Below are 13,281 nucleotides of genomic sequence, written 5' to 3'. Positions count from 1 at the left end.
CCTGCATGCACCTGTCTTTGCACCCTTTTGAACACACTTCTACTACGTTTCTAGCGTGTTTGCAAACCCACCCTTTGGCGCTCATAGAGCCATGTCAAAGTTCTGTTGATACACTTCCCTATTTAATATCGTTGTTGGCCTTTCCTGCTATCCCCTGCCCCTCAATGACTATTTCTATCCATTGTAAATATTCGTTCGGCCATGCTACCTAATACATCTATTACTACCAGTGCAATGTTAGCTGTTCTGAAGATTATGTCTGTATGCCCCCGCTTGTCCCCAAGATTTGCTCACTTATGGTTGTGCCTTCTTGCCAATGGTTATACCCATAACAGATCACTTGCCTTTTTATCCTGCTTTTCTATTCAGGTTATGCCATCTTGAGAGATCTCTTTTCTACATACAAGTTCACTGAAGATAATGATCCTAGGTACTGTATTTCAACAGATCCACGCATTACAACAACAAACTGAGCCAAACCAGACGCCATTTGGACAAGGAACGCTGTTTAATATAGCTACCTATAAATGGTTTAGTCCCGTGCTTCATCGAAGCAGTGTAAATAAGTTGTATTGAACTAATTCCACACCTTCTTTCATTATTAGCTAATCCCTTGACTTTATGTCATGCTACATTATGTATGATAATGTGTTACCACTGTAAACCCTGTGTAAATTATGTATGTATTTGTAATCTTTATGTCCAAGTATATTTTACTTGTGTTTACAATGCTAACCTAAATAAGTTGTCACTTTGCCTATATATGTGTTTCTGTAATACAATCCACATTACATTATATTTCCAACTACATCCCCTACTTACTCACTACTAACATCACTTCTAACTGGCTTCTTGCGCCATCGACGCAACCGGGTCATCTAGTGGAGTAAAAGGAAGACTAGGTCTAGAGCCAGACATCCACAATGGAAACGATGCGTCTTCAAGAGCAACATGTGCACAACCAGCCACCAGTAAATCTTATCACCCACGGGTTGAGTGAATTGTAAAAAAACATCGACACTTCAGACAAGGTTTGCAGGAACCACACATTTATGAAATTGTGCCAAAAAGCACTAATTTTTTTCATATTTTTTTGCAAAAAGCACTAGTTGGCGACTTTGGTCGTTTTGATGATGATTATGACACCTGGGTCCCGCATTTGCTGATGTGGCGTAACGGTTCGTGATAGACGACGTTAGACGAGGGATTTACAGATATACGAAGCACTCCCTGTAATTTTACATGGAAGCCCTTCAATCAAAAAACAAAAAAGCAATCAAGTCCAAGATTTGGATTTGGGCTGCCCGGCGAGCAGAGCAGCAGCACGCCGGCCCTGCTAGCATGCGGCGGGTGAGTTCGGAGCTCGGAGGAGTGGAGGCCGAGGTGCGCACGGGCAGCAGCGGCGCCGGACACGACGGGCACGAGCATACGCGGTGGAGGCCGAGGTGCGTACGTGCAGGAGCGGCGCCGGACACGAAGGGCGCGAGCAGCAGATGCGCCGGCCGCGACGGGCGCGAGCAGCAGATGCGCTGGCCGCGACGGGCGCGAGCAGCAGCCGCACCGGCCGCGAGCTGCGGCGGCGCCGGCCATGCGGCATGCTGCGGGTCAGCTCGAAGGTCGGAGCGGTGGAGGGCATGGGGAGGCGGCCCGGCGAGGGACGGGCGGCGCAAGGAGGACACGGCGGAGGCGTCTCCTCTGCCCATGGCCATTTTTCTTTTTGTAGGAAGGTAGGGAGTTTTTGGTAAAAAATTATCTATAACGACGTCCAAGATGAACAGTTACGCCACGTCATCATTTCTGGGACCCACCTGTCATAATCGTCATCAAAACGACCAAAGCCGCCAACTAGTGTTTTTTGCAAAAAATTAGAAAAAAAATTAGTGCTTTTTGGCACAATTCCATAAATGTGTGGTTCCTGCAAACCTTGCCTGAAGTGTCGATATTTTTTGCAATTCACTCACCACGGGTTCCATCCTCGCACAGTGTTCTACATTTTACCTACTACTCGCTCTAGAAACCTTACCCCCAATCCAGCTCACCTTTATTTCCTTTCTTTTTTGTAAAATTGACCAATAGTTAATAAGATGACATGTTTTATACAGACACACAAAGGATTAGCAGCCATTTTGATATAAAAAGTATGATTACTACAAGTCGAAATTGACCACAACAAAGTACAAATAGCAACACATATCTTCCTTTTTTCTAATATTGTCAAATAGACAGAACCAAGTGATGAAAAGGCTCTTAATATCCGTAGGAACATAACTCAAACAAAAACAACACTTCAATACACTCCAAAGAATAGCAACAGAGCAGTGTAAAAACAGATGATCAATCGAATTTTTCAGCCCCACGAAAACTACACTTGGAGTCTCCATTGCACCCTCCTTTGGGCAAATTATCTTTAGTGATCACACTATTTCTAACCACAAGCCACATGAAAACTTAGATTTATGGGGCAATTTTGATCTTCCAAAGAATTTAAAAGGAGAGTTTCCCTAATTACCAACTAGTTATAAATAGATTTAACAAAGTATTTACCATCAGCAGTAAAGATCAACCTAGAGTATATTTTTGATCTTCCAAATCTATATTAGTACAACAACCTTGGAATTCCGTTGAGTCATAGTATCCCCCCACAGAGTTCTCCTGAATTTATATTGTTCCCATCCTTTAGTGAAAACATCAGATAGATTGATATTTTTGGTAAAACACAAATCATAAAGGCCGGTGCAAGACTGCTTGAGTGGTTTATCATCCACCCACCAATCTTCCCAAAATCTAATGTGCTCCCCGCTACCCACTTTTTTCTTCACATAACTAAAAATAAATCTCTAACTGACATAGGCCAACCACAAAATTGGGAATCACCCACATTCTGTTTTACAACATAGAGGCACTCATTTTATACATACTTATTCCTAAGATTGTTTTGCCAAAGCCCCTCTTCCATTTATAACTTCCACAACCATCACTACTGGGAAAAAGCTTGTAGGTGGGCTCATTTTAATGGCGGGTACAAAAGTTTGCTGGCCACTGCTATGCTGCCAATAGTGTCGGGAAAAAAATAACCACCCGCCACTCACAAACTTCTACAAAATTTCCAATGGGATAAAAGCAGCAGTGGCGGGCTACAAACAAGCGCTCGCCACTTGTTTATCATGCACCAGTGGCAGGCGAAAAAATTGTCCGCTATAGCAGTAGTTCGGCAATCCGTACCAAAATTTCCAAATGTTAGCAGTGGCGAGTATAATGTACCGCCCATCACATGTATCTTTAGTCAGGAGAATCCTTGAAAAATCATATTTAATAAACCCAGAATAGATTTTGTGGCTTCTGTTTTTGGAAGAGATTGCTTTGACAGGTCATCCCTTGTCGACCTAAAGGAGGCGGTCAATGTCTCGAAGCTACCGGTGAAGTGTCAGATATCCAAGATCAATAGGAGGGCTAATACGGTGGCTCATGAGATTGCTAAGTTCAGTTTTGATAATAGGTCTGATGGAATTATTTTTAATTCTGTTCTACGTTGTGTGGCTAATTCTGTAATGAATGATTGTACGAACATTTTAAGTTAATTAATACATGATGGGTTTTTTCAAAAAAAATAATAATTGACCACGCGACTTCCAAAGATGTGTATTAAACATAAAAATGTTTGATCCATTTCGGAGCTTGTTTGCATGCTTTGTTGAACCGAAGAGTGTTTTGCCCTTTTCGGTGGTTGAAACTCAGTTAATGCTTCGAAAATAACAAACCAACTCAAAAAGTGGTCAATTTGAGCATGGAACTTCCAATTATGTGTATTATTCACAGGAAAATTTGAATTTAAAACGATAAAGAAAAAAATTAGTTGTGTGTGGAAGGCGGCTGCTTCCATTCGAAACCTGACACTTCGCCGGAGAGTGTCTAGTTTTGTACACGAAGTGCATCAAGTTTTTGCCGTAACACTCAAATTTTACCACATCTTGCAGGGGTCCAATGATGACACCATGCCAGGTGTGATCCCTTTTAGAGCTTGTTTGCACGCTTTGCTGAACCGAGGAGCTTTTTGCCCTTTTTGATGGCTGAAAAATAAAAATAAGATAATACTTCAAAAGTAGCAAACCAACTCAAAAGTGAACAAATTCAAGCATTAGACTTTCAAGTTATACACAAAGTGCATCAAGTTTTTGCCATAAAACTCTTAATTTTTACCACACCCTAGAGGGATTCGGTGAAGACAACATGCGAGATTTGATCCCTTTCAGAGCTTGTTTACAAGCTTTGTTGAACTGAAGAGCAATTTGCCCTTTTCAGTGGCCGTAAAATCTATAGTAAACCATCAAGGTGGCCAAATTGAGCATGCAATTTCAATGGTGTGTATTATTCATAGAAAAAGTTTGAAGTCAAAATTATGAAGAAAAATTGAGTTGTGTGTGGAAGGCGGCAGTTTCTGTTGAAACCGTGACAATTCGCCGAAGAATGTTCGGTATGTACATGAAGTACATCAAGTTTTTTCTGTAATGCTCTCAAAATTTCACCACACCCTACAGGGTACAATGAGACACCATGCTAGGTTTGATCCAATTTGGAGCTTGTTTGCACGCTTTGTTGAACCGAAGAGCTTTTTAGTGGCCGAAAAATCAGTTAATAGTTTGAAAATGGCAACCCAACACAAAAAGTGGCCAAATTTGAGCATGAGACTTCTAAAGGTGAGTAGTATTCATAGAAAAGTTTGAAGTTAAAATGATGAAGACAAAAGGAGTTGTGTGTCGAAGGCGGCAGTTTCTATTCGAAACCTTGACACTTCACAGGAGAGTGTTCGGTTTGTACATGAAGTGCATCAAGTTTTCTTCGTAATGCTATCAAAATTTTACCACACACTACATTGATCCAATGAAGACATCATGTCAGGTTTGATACAATTTGGAGCTTGTTTGCATGCTTTGTTGAACCAAAGAGCTTTTAGTGGCCGAAAAATCTGTTAATGATTCGAAAATAGCGAACCAACTTTAAAAAGTGGCCAAGTTTGAGCTTGGGACTTCTAATGGTGTGTATTATTCATACAAAAAGTTTGAAGCTAAAATGATGAAAAGAACAAAACTGTATGATATAATAGATTTGTAAAAAAATTGAGACACGGCGGGCACAAAGAGGTGCCCACCACTGGTAGATTATTAGCTGTGGCCCGTCATCGGATTTCCGTCCCTACACAAAACCGCTCACACCCGCATGGGAGTTACCTAATCCCCACAAACCCTATCCTCTTTCCCCCCCAATATATCGTCGCCCATGTTGTCCGATGTCGCCATTGTCCTCGCCGTCTCCGCTGCCATCACATTCCCCGTCTCCATCATCCTCATCGTACCAGTCGCCACTGCCCACACTTGACGTCCCCGTTGCCAGCACCCACCCTCGCTGTCTACCATAGTAAGCACCATTCTCTCTGCCCCTGTCGCCATGGTAGATATGGACACACAAGTGCCGGCGTCGCGAGGGGCAGGGCGCCACTACGGCCACTCGCAACCGCCGCACACCAAAACCACGGTTTTTATTAATTATAATACATATTCTTCTAGTAATTTGGGATTGGCAATAATACCATATTTGTTCCAATAATATTTTGTAGTTGTTATAAGATGTAGGGTGGCATATTTCTTCTAGTAAAAGTTTGTAGTAGTTATAACATGTAGTGTAGCATATTTTTTCTAATAACATTCTGCAGTTTTTTTTAACACAATACAAACGCAAGCGCTCATATACCCGCGCATACACTCATTCCTATAAACTCCGAAAGACTGAGCCGGCGTATCATCTTGAAATTTACGAAGTCACCGTAGGCACCTCGTCATCGACGGGAACGTCTCCTCCCACTAAATGCGCATCGCCGGAAATCCTGAAATAAATCCAGGAATAAATGCGAGTACCAGGACTTCAATCCTGATGAGCTGAGATACCACAGTCCCTCTAACCATCCAACCACAGGTTGGTTCGCACATTCTATAGTTGTTTAAAGATGTTTTTAAGTGTACCATATTTTATTCATGATACAGGTATTCATAATGAGTGTCACCATCTTTGCATTTGATTAAGTTCCATTTTGCCAAAGTTTTGTCACTCAATATGTCTAAATTTAACAAAGGTCATGCCAATTTTTTCTGTTGATTTTTAACTTTTTATATTTATTTTAGAGTTCTCTCCCATTGTACATGTTAGGGCCGACTCCATACGTAAAGTTCCGTGGTGTTTTTCAACGGCCGTGGGCAAGTGGACGACCTATAGATAGTCCTGGCCATCTCAGGCCCGGCCCTGTCGGCCCACCTAGGCCCGGCCCTAAAATCCAAGGCCTAGGCCCGATGGGCTTATCCGTGGGCCAGGCTTGGGCCTGAGTTTTGAGCCCATCAGCAGGGTCTGGACGGGGTTGGGCTTGGCATATTGGCATTTTAAGGAAGAGGCCCGGCCCACGGCCCTAAGCCCTAAGGGCTTTTCAGGGCTTTTTACGAGATGTGTCGGGCTTGGGCTTGAAAGTAGGCTCGCTGATAGGGCCTGGGAGGGCCTGGGCTTTAGTTTTCTGCCATGGGCTTTTTTAGGCCCGGCCCAAGCCCGGCCCGCCCGGCCCATGGCCAGATATACCTATAGATAAACAACCAGGTAACAAACAAAAAGCAATGGCTCGGCTCGTTCGCCACGGCTGAGGAGTGAGGTGGCACGCGCATACAATTGTATGGCGATTGAGCACCAAGGGAAAAAGGCGGAGGTCTAACTTCCCTGCCTATGCCTGGCGCGCACGTGAGCGGGCGCCTTCAAGTATGACTGTATGAGGGTAGCTTTAATGGCGGAGCCAGAAAAATTGTATCAACGGGATCGAAAGATGTTAAAACTGTTTGGACAGGGCCATGCCAATGGAAAACATGCATTTGACAGGAATTAATCACTAATTTTAGCACTATTCATCAGCAAATTAGCACTATATCTCTACTATTAGGGGAGGCTAGGGCCCCTGCTGGTCCCCCTGTCTCCGCCACTGGGTAGCCTCCAGGGCTGGGGAGTATGTAAAAAAATGACATTTTCTGATTTTCTCGTTCTTTCATTTTTTTAAACAAGGCAATATGTTTGCCATTTTCATTGAATAAGAGCATCTCCAACGACAACCCGCAAAAATCCCATCGCTTTCGTCCCCGGACATGGGAGATCAGTCCGCAGACACGAATGCGGGAGTACGATGTCCAACGCTAGCCACATATATTTCAAACCGCATTTTAACTAACCGGACGACATTTATGCAAACTGGCCGATATTCATCAAAGTTCGGATAGAAAATAGTACAAATCATCCATATGTAGCGTACAAATTAAGTCTAGTACAACAATGTCTTAAATTCGACTAGATCCCGGATCTCCAGCAAGTTTTACTTGAATGGATCATGTCGTTCCACATAATTAAACTCCTCCTTCAGCTTCATCCAGCAGTGTGTGCACGTAAATGGCCATCCCTCTGTCCTATGGTACACCACGTCGGCGGAGGTGGAGGGTGCGGGTGAATGAATCAATCAACAAGTTGAGCAAGAGGAAGTAAAACTTACGATCTCGTCCATGTCCGCGTGCAATGGCCACCTTGCCTCGAGCTGACTAACCAAGTTGCAAAACTTGATGATGCTGATCCGGATAGCGCTTCAGCGACACGACAACAACCTCACTTTACGTGGTTGAATGATGTAGATGTCGTAGGGCGCAACGTGCTTTCGTGCATGAAAGTTTTCATGCACTTGCTCCCAGAAGGGCTCCACTCTGCTCCTGCCACGCATCATACAACAACTCATCCCCATGGTCGAGTAGCTCACCATCCTTCATACTCTAAAAAAGGACATAGCATTTGAAAATAAGCTCAATGACATTTGACCGAACACCTGCCGAGCGTGGTGTCCGTAATGGAGGTCGCCGACTGGGGGCGGCCTGTAAGTGGGTACAAACGACTCCAGGGTGAAAAGCTCCGTCGAAACGGCAAGCAGGCGCGTCGGTGCTGGTTGCGGACGTCTGACAGTGCCTCTGTGACCGTCGAAGACGAACTACAGCGGCGGCGGAGGTGGAGGGTGCGGGTGCAAAGTAAGGGGGAGAATGGGCGAAGTGGAAGGAAATTGAACCGGGAGGGGGGATTGGGTGAGACGGGGGTGTCGGAGTCCTACGTTTCGGGTGTCCGGACTCCCACAAACCTCCCACACTTTGTTTCCAATTTGCGGGAAAAATCGTGTCAGAATCGCGCAACGAACAGATATAAATCGCTGTTGGATAATTTCCACGATTCGGACAGCACTGTTCGAAGGTTCGCGGGAGGTTTGCGGGTTGGCCATGCCCTAAGAAGAAGGGCTTTTAGGAGCTGTTTGAACCACGCGCCAATTATTTGAGGGACAAATCGGCCGCCTGCGCATCGCCAATGAATTGGCTACGGATTGCACGGGAAAGCTGGCTGGGCTTCTGGCGAGCCAAATTATTGGAGGCGACTGGATCACGCATGTCAAGCTGTACACGCCGTCCCTTCTCGTGTGCGCCATCAGGCCATCCTGGCGACCCTATTCTTCTTGGGTGCATTATCTTTTCTTCTTTCATTTCGAGAGATCGCGATGATGATGTTGTATAGTACAGTATTAACAAAAAGCTGGTGTGACCAATAAGCATTGTGTTACTGTCTGATGTACGTAATAAACAGTTTTTTTTTTTGAAACTGTGCTTTCGACGTACAGGGCAGAAGTAAAATGCTGAAAATTCAGAGGAAACCAGACTGTGGCAGAGCTTCCAATCATTCAAGTTAAAACCAGTTAATTTAAGCTTAATTACTGTACATTCATGCCATTTCAGTCTAACTCAGACAAACACAGCTAATATGCGCTTAGCCGCCATATACGTACAATATAAACATCATACTCCAAGAGGAATTCTCAACATTTTTTTTTTTGAATTTTCACCTGGGGAGGAGGGGAGAGCCCCTCAACCACCTGAATCTATTTCATATCATCATCATCATCCCTGCAGCATCTGAGGGTTGCTGCAAGGGTCGGGCATCCGTGTCTAAAGACCACATCGTTCCTTCGTTGCCACAGGCGCCAGCAGCAAAGAAGGATGAAGGCCGACGGGGAGGCCGCGCCAACGGCGGTGGAGGCATCCAGCAGGTGAAGCGCTTTGACCGAGGCACCGGTCCGCGACACGCCGATGCAGCGCCAGAACCGCACAGCGAACGGGCATTCAAACATGAGGTGATCAGCCGTTTCCAGGATAGCAGGACAGCAGGGACACCCAGCGAGGATAGTTTTGCGGAGCAGGACATCCCTTGTGTTGATGCGAGCCATAGTGAGCAGCCATCCGAAGAATTTGACCCTCGAGGGGGCAGGAGAGAATCAACAGTTGATATGAAGATATTTCTCAATCAAAGATCCGCAACACTTTCTTCGGAAAAACCTCATAAAAAGAGAGTGCCAACACATAAAGACCATGAAAGAATTCGATATTTATTAATGAAGTAGAAGTCTGGAGAAAACTTTATCAACATTTCCTCTGTTCACAAGTCTTTTGTGATTGGACATTGTATGGTCTCCGATATATGTTTTTCGTTTTATAGATATATAGAAATTCCTATCGGCTTCAGCGTTCAGGAATTAGATTCTTGAAATAACCCAAAGAGTCAATGCATTAGCTGAACACTGCATATGAATAAGCTGCCAATGATTTTCGTGTGATACCATATTTCACTGAATATATCTCAGATAACCTAATAATAAGTCCAAAAAAAGAACTAAAACCTAACCGACCAATGAACCTACCTTCAACAGATTTCACTGCCCAACAAGGCAACAACAGCATACAAAAAATTGAAAGTTTGGAAACTAACAACCTCTCAAGTTTGAGGGAAGATTGAACATTCAGAGTCCATGGTTGGTATATCACACGTACTACAACACCATTAATAGCCTGAACCTGAACTCATCCCCTCTTGACCATCTGCAGCTGCTTCATCAAGGATTTGCTGAGCGACCTCCAATAACCAGTCAGTTCCTCGTGCAAAGGATACAAGTTTGGTTAAAAAACATGAGCCATGAGGCCATGGCTTGGCATTTCGTAGCAGCAAACTCCGCGCTTGACCATCCTCAGCTGCTTCTTGCCGGAGCCGGAGCCGGTAGAAGTCTTGATGATTTGCACGGCCATCAAGTGGATGAAGTAGTGCGGGCGGCCATCGACCCTGTCAATCATCAAGACAGTCCAAGCAATGCAGAACCTGCCGTCCCCGAGGTAGACCAGGCTGCCTTCCGGCATGAGGCCGCAGACGTTGCCGTTCTCACGGGCCCAGCTCGGGAATGTGTCCTCCCACTTGTACCGGACGACCGGCGGCGGTTGCTGGACGTCGACCGCCACGAGGCAGCGGTCCTTGGAGCAGAGGCCGAAGCAGAGGTTGTGGAGCTCAGGGACGAACACGGCGCGGTGGTGGAAGGGCAGCTGCCAGTCGCCCTCCTTGCGCCACTCGCGGCGGACGGTGTGGAAAGAGTAGGTGCCCCTCTCCTCCGCCGAGACCCAGATGCGCGCGCCGGCGGTGAAGTAGGCGGCGAGCTGGCATTTTATCTGGAAGCCGTTGAGGCAGCGGAAGTCGGGCGGTGGCTCTGGGAGGGTGCGCCATGAGCTAGAGGAGCAGTCTAGCCTGAGGCGGGTGCCGCCGGCGTCCTGGATGAGGAGGGCGCAGTCCTCGCCGGAGGGCTTCCCTTGGTCAGACCTGTTGAGACGGCATTTGAGCGCGTAGAGCCTGCGCCCCAGCGGGATGACGAAGGTGCCGCCGGTCTTGTCGTGCTGGAGCTCCGGCCCCGTTAACGTGGCTCCTGACCTCGTGTCGTACAAGACGGTGCGCTTGAGGTTGCTGACGCCCACCAAAGTGGCGCCGTCGCCGGCGAGGGCGAAGTCGATGCGCTCGGGGTTGGCGAGGGGCTTGGGGATCTGCCCCATGGGGCTGGGGAGGGGCTTGGGGATCTGCCCCATGGGGCTGGGGAGGCTGCGGATCTCTACCGCAGCCCCTCTGGAGGGGCCGGACTGGAACATATGCTCGATGTTCATGCTGCACACAAAATAATCAGGCTTTCTATCCTTGATCACCACAAAGAGGCACTTCCGCTGGTTGCCGGCGGCCATCCTCCAGCGATCTCTGTTCTGCCGGCAAATTTCTCCGTCCGGACCGGCGGAGCTGGTTGCCCGAGCCCCTTGTTGGACTTTAATAATGGGGTTGTCCAAGGACGGTTCCAGCTCCTCAGTCCGAATCGAATCGAAAGAAGAATAAAAAAACGGAAATGTTAACGCCCACACGTGTGGGCGTTGACCATCTCGATCACACGCATCCATCACCATCCAATATTATATGCACGAATCTTGACACAATCTGGCTGATTTTCTGTGCCACGTAGGACAAGGCGTGTGTGTGGTGTGTGACATAGTTCGCACACATTCGTTTTACCACACGGAGGGGCCGGTGTGTGGGCGTTTAGCAGTTCACCCACACATCAGTTTTCAGTCACGCACAAGGGCTGGTGTGTGGGCATTTGCCATCTCGCCCACACGCCCGTCTTCTCTCCCACACATAAGCTGCTAGTTGCCATGTGTTTTTGCAGCGCACATGGCAACTGCCTCTAGTGTGCTTTATAAGCAGGTGACAACTCTCTTTTTTTACCCGAGTTGCCATGTGTTTTTGCAGGGTACACGACAACTGCCTAGTGTGCACGTAAGCAGATGATAACTGTCTTTTACCGAGTTGCCATGTGTTTTTGCATGGTATATGGCAACTGCCCCAACGTGCACGTACATGGCAACTGTCCTAACGTGCACGTAAGCAGATGGCAACTCTTTCTTTTTACATGGCAACTGCCCTAGCATGCTTGTGAGCACATGGCAACTCTCTCAACTGCCTAGTGTTAGTATGTGGCAACTCCTAAAGTTATGAAATCATGCAACTACATTAGATCAGACCATACATGGCAACTGTAGTTGAGCAACCATGGCAACTGCAGTTGTCCGACATGGCAACAGTAGTTCAGCGACATGGCAACTGCAGATAAACGAACATGGACGAGGGTCTGGACCATGGCAACTGCGGGCGCGCGGTGGGCGTCATGCGTCGCGTGCGGGACCAGAAGGGTACGAGGCCTGACATACGGGCGTGTGGGCGTTATCAACTTCGCCCACACGCACGCGTGTGAGAGGGTTCAGGAGGAAAAAAAAGATGTGTGTGGGCATTAGTTGTTTTGCCCACACGTAGGTGTGTGGGCTGGTTGCTGTCCATGCCACACGAGGCGTGTGGCACAACTACCCGATACACCACACGTGTGGCAGTTATCGGGACCCTAAAAAAAGGGTACTTTCCCCTTGGACTCTCGCTTGGTCTCGGATTCCTGAATCCTGGACTCCTGGTGGCTGGTGGAAACAGTTCCTCTCCGACTCTGAAAATCTGAAATGAAGATGGATCCACGCCGTTGGAAGGCAGAATCAACGCCGGAAATCGCGCCGTTTCGGTTCTCCGCCGGCGGCAAACTCCTCCCTTCCTCACCTACGCTTTCCCGGCTGCAACCGCCGTGGGCTCGCTATAGAGGGGCAGAAAGCGGCTCCTTGTCGAATTCCTCGGCGGCCAAATCCTCCCTTCCTCGCGGCAGCAAACGGCTTGAGGTCAATGTAGCGGGGCGAGGGAGGCGGCGCTAATAGGGGGCGGCGGCCACGAAAGCGAGCCGTCGAGGAAGGGGGACGGAGGCGGGTGGTGTGAGGAGATCTTGTGGAATGAGGAAGAAGAGACACCGCGTCTGGAGCCGCGCAGATTCTCTTTGTTTAGGAAACCTAGCTTTTTTTTGAGAACTACCTAGCTTTCTAGCAGTATATCAGGCCAAAGCTGGCCTTGTTTTTCTTTGAGCAAAATGGCCTTCTTTGGGATAAATATAGAGTTTTATTTGCTTCTGTCTCATTAAAACCTTGAGAAGTAAAAGAGTGCAAGCCATGCTATAGAATTACAAAAGGATAAAGAAAATACAAATCGAATTTTTACAAATACTACAACTACACGGATCCTTGCCCCACACTCGCAGCCTTCTCCTCGTCCATCTTGACGTGTGCTATTTTGTGTCTAGCAGGTGGGTCCTTTGTTGTAAAAATAAATAGAAAAATAACAATTAATTGTTTTTCGGCTAACTGATTTAGCGAGATTTCTTTTCATAATAGCCGGAACTTGAAATTGGGATCGTCCAGTTCCCTCCTAACAAAGGGAATTGGGAATGTCGGCGTAGGGCCCTCC

The 13,281-nt window shown here is 46.9% G+C and overlaps 1 protein-coding gene across 1 annotated transcript; it reads right to left on the bottom strand.

Annotated features, from left to right (window-relative positions):
- Nucleotides 1-9,737: 9,737 nt before the first annotated feature.
- On the bottom strand, nt 9,738-11,181 carry LOC119343817. The gene has a single exon (XM_037614602.1). The coding sequence runs from the start codon at nt 11,142-11,144 to the stop codon at nt 10,050-10,052; it is 1,095 nt and encodes a 364-aa protein (XP_037470499.1). The 5' UTR covers nt 11,145-11,181; the 3' UTR covers nt 9,738-10,049.
- Between the last annotated feature and the right edge of the window lie 2,100 nt (nt 11,182-13,281).

The sequence above is a fragment of the Triticum dicoccoides genome, chromosome 1A (genome assembly GCF_002162155.2).
Source record: "Triticum dicoccoides isolate Atlit2015 ecotype Zavitan chromosome 1A, WEW_v2.0, whole genome shotgun sequence".
NCBI lineage: Eukaryota > Viridiplantae > Streptophyta > Magnoliopsida > Poales > Poaceae > Triticum > Triticum dicoccoides.
Note: the sequence above shows the minus strand (reverse complement) of the source record. Positions and strands in the feature narration are given on the sequence as shown.